Consider the following 24,647-nt stretch of genomic DNA (forward strand, 5'->3'; position numbering starts at 1 on the left):
GACTTCCACAAGCAGGTAGAGAAATCTGAGATATGTTAAGAATTAAACACCTGCAACACCTTGTTTTAGTAGATGTGTTGAGAGGTGACATCATTATGAAACAGTTAAAACATTTAGAAATGAATTTAGTTTAATTTAATTGACCAGATGTATTGTAAATTTGACGATTTGTAGGACATATACACACCACACTTAAAATGTATGAGGGTCATTACATGAAACATTTTTATTTGTTATATAGAATTTAATATCTTTTATTTTATCCCAATATACACATTTGTCTGGATTTGTTACTTTAACATGTATTAAACGTCTTAATATTAGTGTGGTACATTGTCTACATACCTCACTTAAAATAAATGATCACATTTTAACATATTATTATAGGCATATATATATATATATACACACACTGTATAAATATACATTAGTGCATGTAATGCAATTAGAAATGTGTTCTAATGCAATTATACTCACACATTGTCAGTGTGACAGCATAACAATAATCAAAGAATAACACAAATTGAATGTTTGCAAAAGGTTTTAATTAGGCACAAATTAAAAAAAAATCTGATGCAAATAATGGAAATAACATCTATCAGCCAACACAATCTGAAAATGACAGAATTTCATCCCATGTGAGAGTTTGAGCAATCTGCTTACAGAGGTTTTATATATCTGATGAATCTTTCACGGTTCCTATTGTAGGTCACTGAAATAACAAGAAAACTAACATATAACAAGCCCTGAATAGTCAGTAACTGGGCAAACGTAATGATCACAGACACACGCAGCCGAAGAAAACCTCAGTCACCTGATTCCATAAAACACTAAAAATGATAAATGATCAATGGCCCAATTTGCATGCCAAACACTAGCAAAATACGAGACAATGATCAGTGTCAGCAAATCCGTTATATTGGCTTGATTTGTGCAGTGTAGACACTGATGATGTTCATTCTGTAGCACCGCAAGAAAGCGCCACATCACTGTCCTTCAGTGTTACAGTAAGTGCTGACTTCAAATCTGACATTGTCGTGTAACCTCAAAACTGGACAGCATTGGGTGGGATGTTGAACAAGGAGGGGTCAAAGTCCTGTCCTTTAAACGGAGATCCTTCAGCATCCCAGCCCTTCTTCAGCATCTCATGGACTTTCTGAAATGCAAAATAAAACATCTTTCACTGCAACATCCACATAGTTTTTCATGCAACAAGTCCCAGAGCTCTTAAAAATACATAAAAGCATGTTAAGGTGTCCTTGGGCTGAAGCTTCTTTTATGTTCCACAGAAGTAAGAAAGCAATATAGAAAATAACTTGCATTGCGTGCTCACTAGAGCAGCTTTATTATTGTAAATTGACAGTGATCTCGATTCAAACACATTCCTAAACAACAAAGATTCGCCTGTGTCTATTAAACCTTTGACAAGTAACTGATCTTCAGATCTGCATTGGCGCTCCAGCTGATATAAAGAGAGAAGTTGTAATGTATAGGTCTAAAACAGCTTCACAAACTCTTCTCAACCACACAGATTTATTATTTCTGTTACAATAATTCAGATGATCACAGAAGTACTATACAAGTTTATAGTTCAGATATAAACGCTGATGTCTACGGTAGTGATCAAAATAGAGTAAACCACCTTTTGAAAGTAACTTCAATTAAAGAATATCAATTACATTGTTACACCAGTAGGTGGCGACAAGTGAGATTAAAAAAAAAAGTATCTGTCATTACCAGTAGCTATTTTTCAATCCACCTATTATATGGCATAAAAAAACACTGGATGGAACCGCCAGGATGGCCATAAATTCTGAAAATGTGCATAAAAAACACACTCAATTGAGGAGGATACATTTTCTCTCACGTGACTTTGCCTCAACAAAGGATGCGATTGGATAACTGTACTAACTAGCGGACCAATTTCATTGCACAGCATCTCAAATGTCGGTTTGATCATTCTGAAATGCCGGAGCCAAAGTCTGTCATCAGAATGATTTTGGTATAATGAACTACCATAAGTGTCTCGCATGATTGCTCTCCCGAACACCAGACATCCAAACTCAAGATAACATAAATAATCTGCAGCAATTAAAGGCACACTATGCAGGATTTCCGGTTTTGTCAAACAGCGACCCCTAGAGCTGCTGTGGAGAACTTGTATTTAACGTTACTGTCGTAAACACCACTCACGCAGAGCCGTCTCTGCACTCGCGGCCTGATCCCCTCCCCCTGTATACCGGTACCTGTTCAGTAGGATGGAAGCGTCTACTGTCTACTGACCAGGTAATGTCTGTTACATCGCTGTTGCATCCTTTGCTGCTTTTTAGCTCTCGCCAACGAGTGAAAGCCTGACCGAGTGGGACTCTTGTCTGGTTCCTCACGCGGTCAGTTTCTCGTTTTCTTTTCCTTGACTTTTCTGACCGCGTTTTCTTCGTCGGCTCTGCCATGATTCACGTCTGAAATGCGTGCTAGTGTCTTCCATAGAGGCTGCTTCATATGCTGTTGATGTATGTGACGTCGTGCCGTAAAGCAAGTCGTGATTTCCGCGAGATTTGGTGGGGCGGCACCTTTCAAACCTGCATTGCTGGTTTTACCAGCGGCGTTCCCCGCCTACTTTGCTATCGGCATGATTCGCTCTACTACGAGTTTGTTTACCATCAAAAATTACTTCGAAGCTGTTATATTAAGGTACAAATCTTGCATAGTGTGCCTTTAAAATGTTGTCAGCACCTCTAGTAAATTACGTTATTTTGTTTTGTCGTCTGTTCAGAATCGTGATCTCCATTAGTAAATGTCTCCAGAATCGTGTGCTCACCATCTCGTGGCTCTGTGGCTTCCCCTGAAGCTTTTGGTGGTAATCAAACGTCAGGCGGTCCAGTACGGCATGCTCCTCTTCATCTACGGTTGCCATGGTGCGTTCCCGGTTGATCTGGTTCACATCGATCTCAGTCTCGCCCTTCAACACGGCGCTCCACCAAACCTCCCCGGTTTTACTGAGGGACAGCTGGAGGAAAAGTCCAAATAATCATCACGACGGTTCAAAACTACTGACAAAATACACCAAATCTATATCCATTTCACATTGACACAAAAATTGTAATAATAATAATATTTACAGATATAATTCTATGTACACAACTGCTTTTGAAGTATTTTATGCTCACCAAGGCTGCATTTATTTGATTACAAATACAGCAAAAACAGTAATATTGTGAATTATTATTACAATTCAAAATAATTTTTTCTATGGGAATATATTTTTAAATGTAATTTATTCCTGTAATGCAAAGCTACTCAATCTTCTCACCGTCTTTACTGTCACATGATTGTTCAGAAATCATTCTAATATGCTCATTTGCAGCTCAAGAAGCATTTCTGATGATTTATTATGTTGAAAATGGTTGCAGCCTTGGTGAGCCTAGAGACTTCCTTTAAAACAGCATTGACAGCTAATGTACATAAAATTGCTCCAATTTCCATTGACAAGTCACAAGACTGTCAGTAAATTTTAGACCTTACAATGATGAGGATGAAACCTCAGAAAAACGGAGACCATCTCAAAATGGCTCATGATTGGCTGATACATCAGTCTATCCAACATCCAAAAATAATGTGTACCAGAACGCAGCGGCCGGGCTCCAGACTCCACAGGGAATTCTCTGTGTTAATTTTGTGTGTGAATTCTCCCTCTATCAGGACTCTCTGAGATCCTCCCTCGTTCACGGCCACACGTACCCGTCCCGGCTGCAGGTCCACTGACACCTGCATGGAAACACGGAGTGAAAAGCAGACCGTTAACGAATTTAGTTTGTTGTAATACTAGACAGCAAGATAAAAGTCAATCTAAATGGGGATGCTGCCAATCTGTAAGACAGTAAGCATGATAAAATCAGATGGCAGGAGGTTACACACACCTGTCGGCCTTTAACGACGGTGGGCGGCACATGCACTCGAATTTCCACATCCGTGTAATCCTGCGACCAGGTGTAATCGTCTCTAACGGCGCCGTTGTAACTGTCTGCGTTGGTCTGATAGCTTTCCTGTCCACTGGAAATGCAGAACAGAAATATAAGATTTTCTTTAAAAAATATCTTAGGCCCTGGTATTAAGATGTTTTGGTCGATCGGATCACAAGTGGACGACTCTAAATACAGGAGTAAACGGGTCTAAAACGCTTTGAGCTCGTCCACTTTCTGCCACTTCCAGAGGGAGTGTGAGAACACATTAGACCGGATTGCTTTCGTAGTGTAAACGCTCATGTGGTCGAATGTGTTCAAACCGCCACTAAAGACCGTCTGCTCTCCGTCTACTGACCTCATGAGTGAACATTATGGGAAGAGCTCTAGACAGACGGGATTTAAACTTTATCGGCTGAAGACACAAGTTTGGTTTGACGATGAAAAACGCACCAAGCACAATGTTCTCTCTCCATTCCTGATTTCTAACACACACTCACAGCGTTCGGCTGATCTTGCGGCTCAGAGAAGAAACTAAAGCTGATTCTCTCCGTGTGTTTTTCCGTCGTCTCCAGGCGTGTTCATATGTAAATTGCGCGAGCTTATTTTGCCCATTAGATGGAAAGATCTGAAAAAGCCCATACATTTTAAGTTTTAAGTTTTAAAAAAGTGTATTGCCATTTGTACAGGTACACTTCAGTACAGGTACATTGGAATTCTTGTGCGTTTCTCAGAGTCAGCTTTTAATAACAAAAAAAAGATTAATTATATAAATAAATAAATAAGCTTTCCAGTTTAGATAAGTACACATTGTAAAAGGTAAAGTAGATTAATAATATTGCACGTTGTAAACTCTAAAATAAAACTATTGCACAAATCATTATAACGAAAATGTTAAAAATAATAATAGTAATAGTAATGCACCTGGATTAAAAACATGTCCTGTGCCACTAACCTGGACATTAGCAAAGAGTATGATCGAAGGAGTTAGCCAGCATTTGCTAATCGGCCTTTGCTAACATTTACCCCGCATAGACCCTCCCCTCAAAGAAATCAGGACAGAAGTGGTTGAAAGTGGACAGGAGAGACGGATTAAAACACCAGGTGTAAAGGGGAATGTGTTTCCCTCATCTACTTGTGATCCGATCGACCAAAACCAATCTCAATAACAGGTGTAAACAGGGCCTTATGTTCACCAAGACTGCATTTATTTCTCTGCATCATTTCATTAAACTAAATTTTCAGCATCATTGCTCCAGTCTTCAGTGTCACATGATCCTTCAGAAATCATTCTAATATGATGATTTGCTGCTCAAGAAACATTTCCTATTATGATCAATGTTGAGTTATAAAAACAGTTGTGCTGCTTCATATTTTTTAGGGTTATTTGATGAATAGAAAAGTATTTGTTTGTAACAGAATATATGTATTTATTTGAAAGATTATATTTATTTGAAATATAATATTTAGTAACATTATAAATGGCCTTGCTGTCTCTTTTGATCAATTTAATGCATCCTTGATGAATGAAACTTTTGAACAGTAGTGTGTATCAGTATTAGTATTTTTTGAGCAAATGTTAAGTCAAACGTACGCCTTAGTGGTGTCAGAATCGGCGTGTGATGCCGCTGTGGCTCCTGCGGGCGTCTCTTCGCTCAGCGCTGATGCCGCTGTGGCTCCTGCGGGCGTCTCTTCGCTCAGCGCTGATGCCGCTGTGACAGATGTGGACTCCTCTGAGCTTCTCTTCTCCTCCACAGGAGCTTCGGCCTCCAGCTCGGACTGAACCTCCAGCTCCTGTATCGCAGGAGGAGCAGCTTTCGGCTCCTTGGCCGGCTTCATCGCCCTCTCCCGGTCCTGCTCAGCAAGCTTCTCATATAACTTAAACGTCTGGTGGAAGAACGACAGTAATACACTTAACTCTTCAATTTATTACAGAAATTATAAAGTTGCATATTATAAATAGATTATTTTTCAGATTCATATTTAATTTAACTATTTTTGTGGACTGGTACAGTGATTATAAAGAGGCATAATATTAATACAAATAATTAGTAATGTATTTATTTAAATTAATTAATTATTTTTTTAAAACACTAAATGCATATTTAACTAATTATTTAATTATTTTTTAGAAGACATTTAAAAGGTGGCATAATATAAATATATTAATAATCGAATTGTTTTTTATTTAATAAATCGTATTTATTTGTATTTTTAATAATGTAATAATATTTTTAAAGACACTTAGAGCAATTATAAAGTGCCATTATATACATAGAATAATATTTTAATATTATTAATATTAATAATACCAGCAAAACAAGACCATACCAGGTTTTTGAACTAGTACCACTACCACGACAGTAAACATTATAGTTAATATGCCATTTCCAGCTGGTGCCATCGCTGTACCATGGCACTGCCACATTCATACTTATTTATAAATAATCCAGTCAGTTTAATGGATCAAAACAAAAGTCGATCAGTACCTTGAACACCATGTTTTCAGCTACTCCGGGTGGGAAGCCCATACGGTCCTGCGGGCCGCCGAGGAGACGGTAGAAGTCCGTCTTTCTGTACAGGAACCCAAAATAAACCTGCAGGAAATTCTGAATGTTTCCAACATGCTGCAGGATCCCTAACAGCGCGTTATCATACAACTCCGTCATTTCCACCGGAGAAGACATGGCTGAGTAGCTCAGCGGGATCAATTTTGACTCAACGCTGTTTAATGTTGATGCTTGTTGATGAAAAACAAACGCAAAGCAACAGAAGACTCGCAGAAAACTTGTGAAACAGCACCGCAACAACAGATCTTTCGAGAGGACGCAGCTGCTTAGGTGCTTCCGGTTCACTCAGTACAAAATAAAAGTCTGTCCAAAAACAAAACACTTGAAAAACACCTTACATATTTAATTTCAATATTATATATTATATTAATATAGTTTAACAATATGTAATACGCGTTATATATATATATATATACATATAATTATTATAATTAGTTTTAAATATCCTATTATATTAATATATTAATATTAAAGTGTACTGATATGTATTTGACGTTGAACTACATACATTTAAATTATATTACATATATATTACACAGGATAAAATGTTGTTCCAGTGCGGCAGGTGGCAGTAATGCGCTCTTAACGACTGACGCCCTTGTGCAATTCATGGGCAAAAAAAAAACATGGCGACGTCCTTGGTCAGACAGGCAAAATTGTTGTCGGTAAGATTTAATTCTGACTTTTTTTGCTTTTGTAATTTTTGACCCGTATTTACGGGGATGAGGATCTTCTATATATCGTGTAACTGACGTAGAAAATTAAAGGCTACTGAAAATATAGAGATACTGGCACTGAACGTAATGTGAAGCTTGATTGTGGGATGATATAATTAATAAGTGCATGTTATTTATCTAATAATCTGTGTGTTTCTAGACGGTGACCAGCCAGTTAAATTCAGCGGCATGTTTCAGGAACATTCACTGCACTGCAGCTTGTTTGAAGGTATGTGATCAGATCTAGTGTTTTCAGATGGGGTTTGTCTGATTTATAAGACTTTTGTGTTATCCTTATTCACCCAAAAACATTTATTTTAATGTATCTTCAATTTTTGTTGTTGGTTTTTAAGATTTACAAATACAGACATTAGAACATTTGGATAAACACAACGAAAAAATATATATTTTAATTAAAAACCTTTACAATGTTTACAATTATTAACAGATTTTGCAACTTAATATTGCTTTTAGGTTTGCCTTTAAAATAAAAAAACAAAGTTTAATTTCCCCCATATTTACATTGATGTATTCTAAACACATTTGAAAGTTGGATAGGATCTGGTCCTTATTAAATGGACACCTGACCAAATACAAGCAACAACTCCAAAATAAATTAAATGTATGCTGTCCACAAAATGTATCAAAATTACAATACTTAACAGATAGTAATTGCAAGGTGAGTTTAAGAGAAATTTTGTCAACTTTATCTGACATCTAAAGCCCCGTTTCACAGACAAGGCTTAGATTAAGCCAGGATTAAACCTTAGTTCAATTAGTATATTTAAGTTGCTTTTATAAACGTGCCTAAAAAAAAACATTACTGATGCGCATCTTGAACAAAACAATGGCAACTATACCGGGGGTAAATATTTATGAGGTAGTTGCCACATTTTATTCCACATCAGTCCATCAACACAACCATTTAAAAATAGCAGGTCTGGTGACAATATCCATTTGAAACAAAAGCTAGAACACATCAAATACTATATGAAGGAAGTAGAGAAACAGATTTAACCGATTGCAGTATTGCCAGGATCCAAAAGGTGTTTTTAAACGAGTAGTTTAATTTTACTCACCCTTAAGTTGTTCCAAACCTGTATGAATTTATTTTCTGCTGAACACAAAAGATGATATTTTAAAGAATGTGGTTAACCGAACATTTGATGGACCCCACTATGGAAGTCAATGGCTGCAGACATTCTTCAAAATATCATCTTTTGTGTTCTAACTGAAGAAAGAAACTCAAACAGGTTTGAAACAACTTGAAGGTGAGTAAATGACAGAATTGTAATTTTTGGGAGAACTATCTTTTTAAAAAGCGTCTTTAATCCAGACGATCTATCTTCTGTCTAACAGAACCGCGCAGCTCGTATTCGAGTGGGTAAAGGAGACAGGCCATTGACGTATGAGCAGGTGCATCACCCTCATCACATTGGCCACAGGAAGGGCTGGCTCTCACAACACACTAGTGAGTAACAACCTTTACATTACACATCCCACTCAAACAGTACGCTTCTGGATTCCCAACACTATACGTGGGCTGGTACTCCAGACCGTTATGGTTCAGTTTCAACTGTAGTACGTGTACTGTACGTCAATCTTTCACTTCCTCATCCCGTAGGTAATCTTCAGGGTGAAGATGGAGCGGCGGAGCGCGTGGTGGAGGACGTCTTCATCAGGCGCTTCATATTCGGCACGTTTCATGGCTGTTTAGCGGATGAGGTGGTGATCAAACGCAGAGGCAACATCCTGGTCATCTGTGCTGTGATGATACAGAAAGTCTTACCGAGTAAATTCTACTTTCTCATTGGCTACACAGAGAAACTGCTCTCACACTTCTACAAATGTCCAGTTAAAATCGAGTTGCAAACAGTAGAAGAAAAAGTAGTCTACAAATATCTCTAAGCCCATATGTTGCGGCTTTAGAGGGTTGGTTGTTGAAGGGGTGAAATGTCTATTTTTAGGTGTTTTACAATGTTCAATAAGTGTAAAGGCCTTGCATTTTAATTAAATCATCAGTAAAAATTATTCACATCACAATGTAAAAAAAAAAAAGCCTTGCACTGTGTGCACTTATAAAGATCAAATGATATCTGCGTTGCTTCATACATTGAGTTTCTGTTGTTAATAAAGATTTTTTTCATACAAAAAGCAGTGATTTATGTATTTTGCATTGTGCATTTTATAAATGGACCTAAGGAGATTAAAATCACTTTGAGCCTTTAATTGAGCTATGCAGACTTCATAAAGTTCAACATGCTCAATTTCTGGTTTAATCAGTCTAGATGACTTTCATTCTTACACTAAATGTAGTTAATCTGTCAGAGGGAAACTATTTGCATATGTTTATTTTATATATATGTATGTGTACACACTTTATATTACACACAATATATGTGTGTATGTACTCATATACAGGTGCTGGTCATATCATTAGAATATCATGAAAAAGTTTTTAATTCAGTAATTCCATTCAAAAAGTTAAACTTGTATATTATATTCATTCATTCCACACAGACTGATATATTTCAAATGTTTATTTCTTTTAATTTTGAAGATCATAACTGACAACTAATGAAAATCCCAAATTATCAGTATCTCAGAAAATTTGAATATTACTTAAGACCAATACAAAAAAAGGATTTTTAGAAATGCTGGCCAACTAAAAAGTATGAATATGTAAAGTATGAGCATGTACAGCACTCAATACTTAGTTGCGGCTCCTTTTGCCTGAATGACTGCAGGAATGCGGCGTGATGGAGTCGGTCAGTCTGTGGCACTGCTCAGGTGTTATGAGAGCCCAGGTTGCTCTGATAGTGGCCTTCAGCTCTTCTGCATTGTTGGGTCTGGCGTATCACATCTTCCTCTTCACAATACCCTATAGATTTTCTATAGGGTTAAGGTCAGGCGAGTCCTTCAATCAGGTACTGGTAGCTTTGGCACTGTGTGCAGGTGCCAAGTCCTGTTGGAAAATGAAATTGCATCTCCATAAAGTTGGTCGGCAGCAGGAAACATGAAGTGCTCTAAAACTTCCTGGTAGACGGCTGCGTTGACCTTGGACCTCAGAAAACACAGTGGACCAACACCAGCCGATGACATGGCACCCCAAACCATCACTGATGTGGAAACTTTACACTGGACTTCAAGCATCGTGGATTCTGTGCCTCTCCTCTCTTCCTCCAGACTCTGGGACCACGATTTCCAAATGAGATGCAAAATTTTCTCTCATCAGAAAAGAGGACTTTGGTCAAAAGAACCAATGCCTGGTTCAATGACCATGCTATTACTGTGTAATTTCATGTAATATTCTAATTTTCTGGGATTTTGATTTTGTGGGTTTCATAAGCTGTAAGCCATAATCATCAAAATCATAACAAATGAAGGCTTGAAATATCTCACTTTGCATGTAATGAGTCTATATAATATATTAGTTTCACCTTTTAAGTTGAATTCTTGAAATAAATGAACTTTTGATGATATTCTAATTATATGACCAGCACCTGTATGCATGTATATATATATATTATATATTGTGTGCCTCTCCTCTCTTCCTCCAGACTCTGGGACCGCGATTTCCAAATGAGATGCAAAATTTGCTCTCATCAGAAAAGAGGACTTGGTCCACTGTGCTTTATTAAATCCAGAGTCAACGCAGCCGTCTACCAGGACATTTCCAGAGCACTTCATGCTTCCTTCATTTTCCAGCAGGATTTGCACCTGCCCACACTGCCAAAAGAACCAATGCCTGGTTCAATGACCATGGTATTACTGTATAATTACTGTGTGATTTCATGTAATATTCTAATTTTCTGGGATTTTGGCAGAAGCCATAATCATCAAATGTATAACAAATAAAGGCTTGAAATATCTCACTTTGCATGTAATGAGTCTATAATATATTAGTTTCACCTGTTAAGTTGAATTCTTGAAATAAATGAACTTTTGATGATATTCTAATTATATGACTAGCACCTACCTGTATGTATGCATGTATACGTGTACACACACAATATATGTATATGTACACGTATGTAGTCTATCACTTATATTACATACATTAAATTATATTTAATATACGTCACAGGTTATTCCAGTGCAGCAGGGGGCAGTAATGTGCTCTTGCATTCAAATGGACACTGCAAAGTTAATTTATTTTGTGTAAATTTATTGATTGTTCAAAATTAGACATTTGTATAATACAAAAGCACAAACACTGATTTAGTGCAAAAAGGCACAATCATTATAGATTAAAATCAAAGTTGGCAAAATTCCCTTAAATATCAGATATTTCCCTTTATGAAGCAAAATTCATTTTAAAACAACATCAGAGCAGGATTTCCACTGTGGCACATGAGGCACAGATACATATATGGTTCAATTCACAGTATGACGAAAAAAAACAAACATGCATAACCAAAGATAACGGTCCAAAAAAAAAAAAAACAGCTCTTAAAATGCAAAGGGTAAATGTTTTGATGATACTATATTTTAGTTGTTTAAACGTTCATTTACCATAAAAGTGCACCAAAAACATTGCATGACGACAGTAGGAAGTAAGGAAAGCCTGAGGACGAGTAAACTTCCAGTTGAACTGGTTCAAGTCCTTAGAAGTGCTTTTCTTGCAGCTGTATTTCAGCATTTGAAGTAGAATCACACTGTAGATACATTCACATTTATAGGAGGGGTGTGTGCGTGACTTCACCACATCAGAAATAAAGGGACAGTTCACTCCAAATAAATGTCAATATTTACTCACCCGAATTAGTTCGTTCCAAACCTGTTTGACATTTTAGTTTTTGCACCAAATGCAAATCCACATTTGTTAGGTGAACTATCCCTTTAAGAATTTCAGGAGAGATTTGTGCAAGTGAAAACCCGGACGTATCTTCACACGACTGAACTTGGCGTTCTCCGCTCGAGCTGGACTTATTTGAGGGTTCGACAGCTGTTCCCCATGCAGGACTGCAGCTTGATCAGCCTTTGGTTCATGATCTGCAGAAGGGAAGGGTCGACCTTCTTCACGATGTTCTCCAGCTGATGGGCATCTGCCGTCAGGTTGTACACCTCTACAAATGACTGCAGGAGAACACAGGGGAAATTCAATGAGGCAACGTCTACATTCATCCGGATGCATTCGAAAATGCCATTTTCCTGTCAAAATGGTCTGTGAGGTCAGGTCGAACTCAATTGTCATTCCATGGATGGTCTAAAATGCTATTGTAGGGCCTATGATTTACACAATGAATGTAAAAATGTTTAAGGAATAATCTCACAATTTGTCTTCCGTTTAGATTTGAATAGTAAACCTCTGCTGTGCAGCATATTTTGGGTTTATGCCTTCATTTGATTATCTCCGTTTTTGATGATAATTTGGTATTGAATCATAAATCAAGAAAAAGTCAAACACCGCATAAAAAAAAAAAAAACATTTAATAGGGCCCGACAGAGTGCAACGGTCAGATTCTGTAAGTAAAATCTCCATTAAATTTTCTCCATAGGGAAATAGATTGAGCGATAACTTATAAACCATTAAAGACAACCTTACTGTGAGCTGTGAGGTTGTTAATCGCTGGTATTTGCTTCTGCTGAAGCAGTCAGCCCACGTTATTTCAACTCCGTTTAAAAAAAAAAAAAAAAAAAAAGGTGTTTATCAGCAGAATTCATGGTGTAAAACTACATGACCCATAATTCTGTACAGAAAATTACACCAATGAGCGAGTCGAGACAAGCAAAACGCCAAAAGGTCGCAATTAGCTCGCAAATTATGTACCGGTAATCGAGCCGATCTCTCTAAGCCCTCAAAATACTTAAATATTCAATATATATGCATATTTTGCAATCGAAAAATATAAATAAAACATTTTTAATTTCATAGTTTTATATTTCTCCATCGTTTATAATTTGATTATGCCGTTTACAATTTCTTTCTATCAATAAAGCAACATACACAGTCTTTGTAGTGTTGTGATTCACCTTGTAGCTGATTGGCTTGGTTCATGGTTTTTTTGTGCATAAATCTTGCCCGTTTAATTGATGTATGACTGACAAATATGCATCACATCAAGTTTATTAAAATTGTAAAAGACAAATTCATGGAAATTTTATCTGCGATTTAAATGCATAAATATTTGTTTTGTGTTCCCAGGGAATACATGAAGTAATAAAATCCATACTTTGAATGCAATGCAAGTGGATTTGGATAATGGCGACTGCCTAATGCATAAATGTGAATGGGGATTAGTGTAAAGCTCACCTCATTGTCTGCAAACTCACAGTACTGCAGGTTTCCATCCTTCAGAGTTCTGACGCAGGCGTACGTGTTGTTGAAGGCGTCCTCGCAAACACAGTCTGGGAAACAATGCTGGAAAAAAAAGAGGAAATCTTTGCTTTGTATTCTTAGAAAACAGGAGAGGTTGATGGGAAAATGCTCAGAAAACACTCACAGCTAGTCCAGGGCCGAGTTTAGGGCAGCTGGGGTCTTCAGAAGCATATCCCTCACCAGTGTACTCCACCAGAAAGAAGGGCCGTTCGGTGCCGTTACGCAATGACGGTGCCTTAATGGAGAACATTACAAGAGAAAAGACTTATTTTAGCATTCTTTTCTCATTGTGACATTATTAGACAGTTTTTATTACTGTAATCCTCATTGACTGAGAATTCACATTAATTCATAATTAATTCTCATTTTCTGTATTGTAATGCAAAAAAAGGTTGTATCTTGCTAGGATACACATTTCAAAATGAGCAAAAGACTAAATGGCAGAAAGCATTATTTCTTCTTCACAATATTTTGTTGCTTTCCTGTAATGAGATTTAAGAAAACCTGCTTAATTGTTGCGATCTTAATGGTCCTAAAACATTTTTGTTTTCTTTATGCAAAATATTATTTCTTTCTTCTGATTTTACCATGCAATATGATTGCATGAGTTTCCAACAAGGTCTTTACAATAAATTCACACACTTTCACCAGTATCACTTAAGACTTGCACTAACGATTAAAGTGTTGGGGTCGGTAAGATTTATACATAAAAAATAAAAAACGTCTCTTCTGCTCACCAAGGCTGCAAGAATTTGAGCATAAAAACTGGAATAATCCTATAATATATTATTCATATTCCTGTGATCAAAGCTGAATTTTCAGCATCATTACTCCAGTCTTCAGTGTCCCATGATCCTTCAGAAATCATTCTAATATGATGATTTGCTGCTCAAGAAATATTTAAATCAGCAGCCATATCACCCTGTAGCCCAAGACTGGTTTCCCACTGAAGCTAAGCGGGGCTGAGCCTGGTGAGTACCTGGATGGGAGACCTCCTGGGAAAACCAGGTTGCTGCTGGAAGAGGTGTTAGTGAGGCCAGCAGGGGGCGCTCATCCTGTGGTCTGTGCGGGTCCTAACGCCCCAGTGTAGTGACGGGGACACTATACTGACAAAAGAGCGCCGTCCTTCGGATGAGACGGTAAACCGAGGTCCTGACTCTGTGGTCATTAAAAATCCCAGGATGTCCTTCAAAAAAAGAGTAGGGGTGTAACCCCGGCGTCCTGGCCAAATTTGCCCCTTGGCCTCTGTCTATCATGGCCTCCTAATCATCCCCATACACTGATTGGCTTCATCACTGTCTCCTCTCCACCAGTAAGCTGGTGTGTGGTGGGCGTTCTGGCGCAATATGGCTGCCGTCGCATCATCCAAGTGGATGCTGCACATTGGTGGTGGTTGAGGAGATTCCCCCCTTCTATGTAAAGCGCTTTGAGGTCTCAGATAAAGCGCTATATAAATGTAACGAATTATTATTATTAAACTCTTCTTCTCATATTTTTGTGGAAACACTGATAAAATACAAATGTTCTTTGATGAATAGAACATTCAGAAGGACAGAATTTGTTAGAATTTCTAATGTTACAAAAGATTTCTGTCACTTTTGATCAATTGAATGCATCCTTGCTGAATAGAAGTATTCATTTCTTTCAAAAACAAATCTTACTTTTGAACAGTAGTGTGATATAATGAGATTATGCTGTATCGAGGTAGATATTGTAGTGAAAAAGGCATTAAAGCATGCAAATGAGTAGCACAAATGCAGTTGAATACGGCATCAAAATTCACAGTACTGTAATGAATCTATAGTATAAATAATCTATAGTATAGTTCGCAATGGAAAGAAACACACACTCCTGGGCAAAAAAATAAATAATGGGGCCAAGCACAAAATGGCTAAACACTAAGCTTTTAATGGTCTAAACCACAAATGTTTGCTTGGGAAATTAGCCGAATTTAAGTAAATGCACTACTTAAAAAGCCACTGCTGTCTCAGAAAAACAGAATTAAGTTTTTGGCAGAATATGCAAAGTAGTAAATAATGAAACGAGTTGCTTGGTGATGCTCCCGAGTCATATGGATAATATGCTGAGAAATATAATGCATCTCCGCCACAGTGAAGCATGGAGGAAGAGTGTCATCACACAGGTGTTGAGCTGCTGCTTCACTGTTAAAAGTCATTTAATGCTTTGGTGTACAGGAGAATATTGCACAAATGAAAAGTTATCTAAAGAGGAAAGAGCTGATTTTATTGTTCAACGAGACAATGTTCCTGTCCGAACTGCAAAGACAACCAAGAAGTGTCTCAAGAACCATTAGGGGTCCTTGTTTTGTCCCGGTCAGAGTCCAGATTTGAAGCGTATAGCTAATATTTGGTCTCACATTAAACTCATACAAACTTGGAGACATTTTCAACTATTCATGAACTGTTTGAAGCCATTAACATGGAGTGAAACAACACTGACTCGTCAATCAGGAAGTTACCTTATCTACAGTATTTGTGCAATCCTTGCTAAAATCTTGAACAGTGATATGTGATTAAAATGTTTAAGAGCATTTAAAGACCCCTAAATATGTTGCAATTTTGGCTTGGCTCATTTATTTATTTTTGCCCACACACACACAGTAAGAATATAAATACACATGTACTGAAACAGGAAGTGAAAAACATGACACTCACCATCTGCGGCAGGAAAGACTGTCCATCCATGTTGACGGTGGAGAGATTTACTCCAGCGATGTCCAGGATAGTCATGGGAAGATCTATATTCATCACTGGAGACTAGTGGACAGTTAAATACATGTTACAGCATTTGACGTAAAATAATATATTTAGACATATCGCTCAATAAATCAGTGATTCTAACCTGAAGTGTTTGGTTAGCTTTGATTCCTGGACCCCGAACCAAGAGGGGGATGCGAATATCGAACTCGTACAGTTGTCTCTTGTCAATGGGCAATGAGAACTGGCCTGGAATTGATTTGTTATGGTTAAATATGGTGTTATAAAGACATACAGCAACACATGGACAGAAGCGTGGCGATAGAGGACACACCAGTGTGATAGCCGTGATCAGACGTGTAGATGATGTACGTGTTGTCCAGTTCCTTCACTGATTCCAGTTTCTTGATCAGCTGTTCCACCATGTCGTCCACTGACTGAAGCGTCTGCCACCTATCAGAGATATTAAACACACATATCAGATCACACTACATTATGTGATGTGTAATTGTTATGAAATCTGTATTTTTGTACCTCCTGCGGAAAGCGTCATCAAGGTACTCGATGGAGCTGTTCGGCATGGGATTCACAGGCTGTCGTAATAACCAATGTTTGTCCTGAGATCAGAGAAAGAGCATTTCATCTTACGCTCATGCTGAGGTCATACACATTATTTAGCTTAATTTGACACTAAAATAACTAAAACTGAAATATAAATTGAACTAAGCATATTTTTAAAAAGGTAAAACTTAATAAAAATGACAAAAACACTAAACAAAAACTAAGTAAAATTAAAATAAAACAAAAAAAAATACAAAAATAAAAGCCAATTCAAAATACAAATAAAAGCTATAATAGTATCACAATTATACTAAAATAATGATGGCATCAAAATATAAGTTAGCCACTTTGAAAATACAGACAAAAAAAATTAACAGGCAACATACAAAATATACAAACAATAAAATATATATATATTCATATATTAATAAATATACAATTGATGCACAATATGAAGTTTACAAAAACACCCTTATTTACTTTAGTAATATAAATCATTAATAAAATACAGTATATATGAATTTTTTATAGTGCCGTCCAATCGCGATTAATCACAAATGTAAAGAAAAACACAAAACATACATGTATATATATATATGCGCGTGTGTGTGCTCGCATGTATATAATATATACACGCACATTATACATTTACAATCTTTTATCTTAGATGCGATTAATCGATTTGAGAGCACTAATTTATTAACAAACAGTGGCTGTTCTTCTTTAAATCTATTTAATAAAATATTTAAGAAAGCATGTATAATAAAAAATAAAATACTTCTTGCGCCATTTACAAAAATAAAATGCAACCATCACCACCAATATTATTTAAGTAAAATACTTCATTCAGATTAAATCTTCTATATGAAATATTGTGAGAAAAAGGGCTGCTGAAAGATGTGAATATTTACATAGAGTATTATGTAAATATTAAAATATTAATATTAAAATATTATTTATATATAAATTACAAATGTTTTTGATATAAAATAATATTTATATTACTTATTTTAGATTAGTTTTTTCAAAGCTTAAAATATTGTGGAAATTCCACCTCGTCTCATCATCTACGCCAGCAGAACTGGCTCTTAACCTATCAGATGTCATGAAGAATGAAACCGTAAGCTGAACCTTTCCAGGCTTGTTGAAGCTGCCGTCGCGTGGCGCTCTCACGTCGCTGAAGGTCTTCTGATACTGAGGGGCGGCCGTCCACGGCGAATGAGGAGACGGAGGACACAACATCATGAAGAACGGGTAATTGGGGCTCCGCTCCGTCAGAAAATGCAGCGACCGGTTCAACTAGAATCAACAAAGACTTTATTTCACATATATAAGATATAAACCAGCGGTTTTAAATGTAATGTATAACTTTAAACCAAACCAGACTTTCTGGCACTTCATGTGGTTTCATAGTGGATCACATTTTAAGACCTGATTGTACGAATTAAGAACATGCCTCAAGTTTCCTTTTTTTTTTGGCAGATGCCACTTGGTTTATATCTATCTAATGCAATAACATGTTTTTGTTTAAAAATATTAATATTTAAATGTTTACTGCAGATGCACTGTATTTTTTAGCTGTTCCTAAAGCTCCCTATAGTTAAACTAAAACTAAAAAAAAAAAGTTACTTGAAACAAAATAAATATTATCATTAGAAGTTACATTTTTATGTTTAATCCACTATTATTGTTTTATATACAATCGTTCTATGCATGCATCAAAAGCAACTAAATATATTACAGAAAAACTACTTTTTCCATGGAAAAATAATTAAATTACAGTAATTAATTATTTAGTAATGCATTGCACCCAACACAGGTGGAGGATCACTATTGTGAGTGGAGTTTAATCTTTTTCCAGGACACCTGACCTTAGTTAAACAATAACAGAGCAGGTTTAAGAGTCAGATTAAGAGCTTTAAACCAACGTTACAGCAAGTATCAAGCACTCATGAATCTTGCGTAAGTCACATGACACACTGCTGTGTGGACAGTTTGACGCGAGGAGGCTCGATCTGACACGCAATGCAACTATGCGGCTTATTAGTCACGACGAGGCTGGCAAACAGCTCGTATCTGGTTCCAAAATAGCCAAAGGCAACATTATTTGGTAACCAGATTGTGTTAACTGATCCATTTCACACGTAAAACATGTTTAGCAGGTGATGAGGCAAATTCATTGGCTTTCACACTTCAGTATAGATAGTGAAATTATAGTGACTGTTGACATGACAAGTTTCAACAACTTGACTATTTACCTTCCAAACACACAATCCCAGACTTATAGTGAACCATTTATAAGTGCAACGTATTCAATAAGTCATAACATGTCTTTGACAGATTTTAAAACCCTTTCTAAAATATAAAATAATAAGTCACGTTTTTTTATTCCTCATTGAATATCCAGTTTCACCCGGAATACATCACAGTGTTGAAGCCTTAATACCATTTCTACACTTTAAAGCATTAAAAGACTCACAACCAGGTCTGTGAGATAGTCCTTCTCATAGTTGTCCCCATGTTTTTCCTCTTTTCCATTCACAGAAAGTGTGTAATTGTAATACTGAGAGTTTCCCACCTGTGGATACACAAATAAAACCAAAACATCACACTGACTTTAACATACGCACAATGAAACACCTGGCATAAAACAATCAGTAAAAGTGAGATTAAAGGGTTAAAAACTGGATCTGTTTTTGCGGTGCAGGATGTGATGAAACGACCCCGCATGACTGTACTAAACCATGCGTTCTGCACGAATGCGTGTCTATAGGCGACTGACAGTGTCAGATACACATATAGCTTTTCCCTGCTGATCTGAATGCAGATAGAGTGAAACAGGAAGTGATGTGGGACTGATGCTTCAGTTCGTGACTTACCAGCGCGTGCCATTGGTCCCAGCCGGGAGGCACATGAGCCACACCGCCCGCGTCCTTACTTCCATACTGAAGACATGCAGAGGGATTTACACAAGTTGAGTGAAAAACAGTATCTCACAATACTGGTCAAAACATGCCAGTGTCATACAGTCCCCCTTCAAATTCAAACTGAAAAAAATAAGAAACTATGTTTTGTTGATGAAATGAAAGCCATTTTAAGATTTTTTCCCCCCCATTTTTCCATTATATCTGTGACAGTTAAACATTTAATCTCTCCCAATTGTCATTACATTGCAAAAAAAGTATATCAAATATTTTACATGGTAGCATAGTGCTGATTGAGAGAGAGAGAAAAACAAAAACAAAAAAAACATTTTGATTATAGTAATCAGATTTTGGGAGTAAAATGTGCCTTTATTTTCATAATGATTAAGCACATCATTTAGACCTTTTTTCTTCTTTTTTCCCAGGGGAAATATAACCAGGGATGGAAAGTAGTTGAAGTGAAAAATTTACTTCTTAAAGGGATAGTAAAGGGATAGAACTTTGAAATAAAATTTTGTTATAAAAAAGAACAGTATTTATACATATGTATACATGTATTAGTCCGCGCCCTCCGATCACTTGGACGTGGTTGTGTACAAGAGGTAAAAACGATATAAATACTGTTCGTTTTCTAACACAAACCGCTCATTTCGTGTCTTAGGCCATCAATGTGTACTTACGATGGGGAATTGTTTAATTTGGACTTCTCTGTGCATGCTCTTTGAGGTGGTGACCATAGACCTGCATTATATGACTGACAGACAAGAACGGTTTGACCTAAAAAGATCAAAATTGAGACTACTGCGGAAACAAAGACACCTACATCTTGGATGCCCTTGAGGTAAGCTAAAACATACCAAAATGTTATTTCAAAGTGAACTATCCCTTCACCCAAAAATCATAATTTCCTCACCCTCATGTTGTTTCAAACCCTGTATGAGTTTATTTCTTCTGCTGAACACAGAACAAGATATTTTGAAGAATGTCGGTAACCAAACAGTAGATTGACCCCATTGACTTCCATAGTTGTTTTTTCAAAAAATTTAAGTTAAGCTAAATTTTAAGTTAAATTTTTAATTTTAAGTCAATGGTAACCGCCAACCGTTTGGTTACCAACATTCTTCAAAATATCTTGTCCTGTGTTCAGCAGAATTTTTTTTAACTTATACAGGGTTTGAAACAACATGAGCAGGGGCGTAACTATCGGTAAGCAGGGTAAGCGGTTGCTTACGGGCCCGGACCAATCAGGGGCCCGCCCGCGTGACTGGACGATATTGATTGACAGGCCCAGGCGGGTCCCCCTATCGCATTTTACTACAATAGTCTGATCGCATTTTAATTTTTTGCTTATTGATTTGAATAAATAATGACAACAACATATTTGACTGATCATTAAATAAATGTTTGAAACGAACAATGATGAATTTGGTGTAATTTGTTTCGAATTGGGACTGGGGAATCCCCGGGTGAACATGCGCATTGCGTGCAAAACAGTAAAAACCGGTGAACTTGAGCCAGATATGGAGTCGTCAAATTTTTTGTCAGAGCGTTCTTTTTCTAAACTGAAACTGATAAAAAGCTATCTCAGGAGCTCAATGGGACAGAGTCCTCTCTCTGGACTTGCCATAGGCTACTGTCAATTGAGAATGCCTGTGCGCGCTATCTGGATCTTAAAGGAGAACTCCGGTCAATTTTAACATTGAGCTCAATTTTTAGTAAAGTTGGAGTGCTGTCAATACAGAGAACAACGACAAAAATCGGTGTTGCCTACACCGTGTTATCCTCTTTTTAAAATTTGCGACTTGTATGGGGTCTAATTTTAAACCTGCTTTTATTTCTCTTATCATCCTTGATGTGTCATACAAGTGCCCAGCCATGTTGAGTGATTCCTTCAGAGTGAACACGAGTGAATCTGACTGCAGTAGATGTGAAAGATATTAATAAAAATGATGTTATATCAGCCAGCGCAAATACCTGTATTTAGTTCCTGTTTTCGGTTGAAGTCCAAAGTAGTCGATTGTCGAGTTCACGCGCGTGATCATAGGTAACTAAACCTATGACCTGACAGCTTCGTACAGAGGAAAGCCCGGAAAATGCAGCTATAATGTAAGTGAGCATATTTTTTATGTATTTGGACTTAGGCCTATGTGTATATAGCAGTGACAGTAACAGTAACAATGTGTTATGGTGCGCCGTCACCATTTATTTTTATTTTATTTATTTTTTGTGCGTGTAGCGTCATCACGTGTTGTAGTAGGGGGGCCCGCCTTGATAATCCTGCTTAAGGGCCCGGTGTTGACTCGTTACGCCACTGAACAGGAGGGTGAGTAAATAATGATTTTTGGGTGAACTATCCCTTTAAAAGTGTTGTTGGTTAAGAACATTTCAAATATCTGAAGCATTTGTGAAGAGCTTCTGATAACATTGTTGACTATTTGAAAGACCGAACACTCTGCAAATAGGCCAGTGACATTTCATAGAGCACCAGACGGGTAAAAGGCTGACCTGATTCAGGTATTTCCCCCCGTAGAAGGTCTGGTAGTGCATCTTATTGAGGTAAACCGGAAAGGCTAAGGGCTCAACCTCTTTCTGCCACGTCACGCTGCTGCAGTTGCCAGAGATGGAGTTATTTCGGACCAAATGATTGTGTGGGTATTTGCCACTGAGGATGCTGCTACGACTGGGACAGCACAGAGGGGTGGCAGTGAACTGAACACAACAGGAAAGGAGAGACTTGTGATATTTGATCAGCTCTATGAAAAGGTCTTTATGGCCGAGCACTCACCGCATTGGAGAAAGTCACACCAGCATCACCGATCAGTGCTTTGGTCTTCTTCATGGGCGTCTGTGGAAACAGAAAGACTCAATGTGACTCTTATAGCATTAATATGATGCATCATCTAACACCTAAAGTGTCAACAGGATGTATTATTTGTCACACGAACTTTCGCCAAGTGACTTGCTTTGAACTTGATGTGAAAACTGCAGGTTCACTATGACTTTAAAATGCTCTCTCTGCCTACCAAGCATGGCACTGGTTTAGCCTAGTAGTTTATATACGTGTGTGTGTGTGTGTGTGAGTATTAAATATACTTGGGAAAATATACTTGGAAATAAAGTACAATTTAACACATCCTTGCTGAATAAAAGTATTCATTTCTTTTGATTTTTTTTTGTTGAAAAATTACTGACCCAAAACTTTTGAACAGTATTGTATATTATTACAAAATATTACTATTTTAAATGAATGCTATTCTTTTTTTCTTCTTTTTTTTTATTAATCAAAGAATCCTGAAAAGGTAGGCCTAGTTGTTGTAAAAAAAAATGCAGCACAACGGTTTCCAACATTGATTAGAAATCATTATAATAATATGCTGATTTATTAAGGATAATGTGACACTGAAGACTGAAAAGTAATGATGCTCAAAAAATTCAGCTTTGCATCACAGAAATAAATTGTATTTTAAAGTATATTCAAATAGGAAACCATCATTTTAAATTGTAAAAATATTTCACAATATTACAGGTTTTTTTCTGTATTTTTTTATCAAATAAATGCAGTCTTGATGATGAACATTAGATGCTTAAAAACAATGTTTTAAATAATAATAATAATAATGTTTTTGGACGTACACCAAAGTAGAACCATAGTATTCTTGGAAGTTTACTGAAATACTATGTCAATATAGTGTATGAATGTCAGAACCATGTTATATATCAAAGTGCCATGGTTGTTACTATTTTATCAAGTTACCAGCACAGTACCTTTGTTAAAAGGTGGTGCTGTCATGGTGCGTGCATGACCAATAAAAAAACATTTGTAGGGTAACTTAACTTTGTGCACTTACCATTCCCCCCATTTCCACATCCTGGTCGTCGGTGAGAATGAGAATGATGTTGTTCAGTTTGACGCATTCTGAACACCTGAGCGTGCAGGTGAGAAGTGTGACGAGGACACAGGTGGACACGACGCGCGCGCTGGAGCACCACTGACCGAAGCGCGAGCTCGCCATGAGGCCAAAACTAGGGCAAAATCAGCCCAAACCCGCGATCTGTGTGCCTGCCCGGAGACACGGAGTCTGTCGAGCACAAGAGGGTTTCGCGTGGCGAACTGCAGCACTCGCGGACCACGGTGGGATGAGCTCCGAAAGTTTGAGGAAGTGAGACGCTCAGTGTGTCATATGACTTCAGCCTGATATAACAGCTGATACATCCACACAGTCACAGTTCAATTAAGTAATATAATCAGAAAATGATTCGCTCTTTTGGAGTTTTTCTTTCACTGACACAAAGTTTGTGCCTGTTAAACGATGTTTAAACTGAGTAACTTTGCATCGTTTATTTTATTTTTTAAAAAATGTATGTGAATAATGCTCTCACAACACAAAATCTTCCACAATCTTCCATTAGAATTGTTTTTATTGAAATATGACACATGTACGTTTATTAATAATTAATGTGACATTTTATATGCAAAATTATATATTTCTATTATTTCAATTCACGTATGTTATAAGAATTGAATATCATCACCAATAAAGAGAAATAGGACAAAAATATACATATTAATCTTAAATTACCAAAATATTTTTTTTTACAAACATGACAGTGCGCGTTTTGGTTTTATTTCAAGGTCACGCCCCCCTCCATTTCATTGTTTGTTGTTGTTTTATAATCGAAAATGACTTGGTACTGTAAATGCATTTGAGGATCAAGAAAAAAAATTCTGCATCTTTCACATTCATTGTTTTATTATGTTTTATTTTTATTCTTAGTTAAGGTAATGTCTGCACCCACCCGGAGCTGTTTATGAGTGCACCAACATGTGCACCACTCAAAATAGATCCCCACATGAGAAACCATAGACAGTGAGAAACG

At 37.0% G+C, this 24,647-nt stretch overlaps 3 protein-coding genes across 3 annotated transcripts; 1 reads left to right on the forward strand and 2 right to left on the reverse strand.

The window, feature by feature from the left end:
- Window positions 1-199: 199 nt before the first annotated feature.
- On the reverse strand, window positions 200-6,844 carry nudcd3 (NudC domain containing 3). Its single transcript, XM_079599265.1, has 6 exons — window positions 6,449-6,844; window positions 5,554-5,846; window positions 3,918-4,050; window positions 3,622-3,765; window positions 2,819-3,007; window positions 200-1,156 (listed from the first exon to the last, which is right to left on the reverse strand). The coding sequence occupies exons 1-6, from the start codon at window positions 6,644-6,646 to the stop codon at window positions 1,046-1,048; spliced, it is 1,068 nt and encodes a 355-aa protein (XP_079455391.1). The 5' UTR covers window positions 6,647-6,844; the 3' UTR covers window positions 200-1,045.
- Window positions 6,845-7,128: 284 nt separating this feature from the next.
- mrps24 (mitochondrial ribosomal protein S24) lies at window positions 7,129-11,117 on the forward strand. The gene is made up of 5 exons (XM_079599282.1): window positions 7,129-7,194; window positions 7,406-7,474; window positions 8,605-8,716; window positions 8,870-9,037; window positions 10,806-11,117. The coding sequence occupies exons 1-5, from the start codon at window positions 7,156-7,158 to the stop codon at window positions 10,829-10,831; spliced, it is 414 nt and encodes a 137-aa protein (XP_079455408.1). The 5' UTR covers window positions 7,129-7,155; the 3' UTR covers window positions 10,832-11,117.
- A 283-nt stretch (window positions 11,118-11,400) lies between these two features.
- Window positions 11,401-23,984, reverse strand: gnsb (glucosamine (N-acetyl)-6-sulfatase (Sanfilippo disease IIID), b). Its single transcript, XM_079599253.1, has 13 exons — window positions 23,618-23,984; window positions 22,555-22,614; window positions 22,275-22,478; window positions 19,725-19,790; window positions 19,325-19,423; window positions 17,977-18,144; window positions 16,819-16,901; window positions 16,619-16,737; window positions 16,430-16,533; window positions 16,243-16,344; window positions 13,692-13,802; window positions 13,502-13,609; window positions 11,401-12,324 (listed from the first exon to the last, which is right to left on the reverse strand). The coding sequence occupies exons 1-13, from the start codon at window positions 23,780-23,782 to the stop codon at window positions 12,175-12,177; spliced, it is 1,539 nt and encodes a 512-aa protein (XP_079455379.1). The 5' UTR covers window positions 23,783-23,984; the 3' UTR covers window positions 11,401-12,174.
- Between the last annotated feature and the right edge of the window lie 663 nt (window positions 23,985-24,647).

Source organism: Phoxinus phoxinus (genome assembly GCF_949152265.1).
Source record: "Phoxinus phoxinus genome assembly, chromosome: 23".
In the NCBI taxonomy this organism is placed as follows: domain Eukaryota; kingdom Metazoa; phylum Chordata; class Actinopteri; order Cypriniformes; family Leuciscidae; genus Phoxinus; species Phoxinus phoxinus.

Bases quoted from the DNA above. Each gene is read 5' to 3' on its own strand.
- nudcd3 (XM_079599265.1), bottom strand. From the start codon at position 6,646: ATGTCTTCTCCGGTGGAAATGACGGAGTTGTATGATAACGCGCTGTTA. The intron at 4,051-5,553 runs GTACGTTTGACT...CTGCATTTCCAG, and splicing joins GATTCTGACACCACTAAGGC to TGGACAGGAAAGCTATCAGA. The intron at 1,157-2,818 runs GTGAGCACACGA...TTTGCATTTCAG, and splicing joins AGCCACAGAGCCACGAGATG to AAAGTCCATGAGATGCTGAA.
- mrps24 (XM_079599282.1), top strand. From the start codon at position 7,156: ATGGCGACGTCCTTGGTCAGACAGGCAAAATTGTTGTCG. The intron at 7,475-8,604 runs GTATGTGATCAG...TCTGTCTAACAG, and splicing joins GCACTGCAGCTTGTTTGAAG to AACCGCGCAGCTCGTATTCG. The intron at 8,717-8,869 runs GTGAGTAACAAC...CTCATCCCGTAG, and splicing joins CTGGCTCTCACAACACACTA to GTAATCTTCAGGGTGAAGAT.
- gnsb (XM_079599253.1), bottom strand. From the start codon at position 23,782: ATGGCGAGCTCGCGCTTCGGTCAGTGGTGCTCCAGCGCGCGCGTCGTG. The intron at 16,902-17,976 runs GTTCAGCTTACG...CTCTGATCTCAG, and splicing joins GCTTCAACAAGCCTGGAAAG to GACAAACATTGGTTATTACG. The intron at 12,325-13,501 runs GTGAGCTTTACA...GTTCTCCTGCAG, and splicing joins GTGAGTTTGCAGACAATGAG to TCATTTGTAGAGGTGTACAA.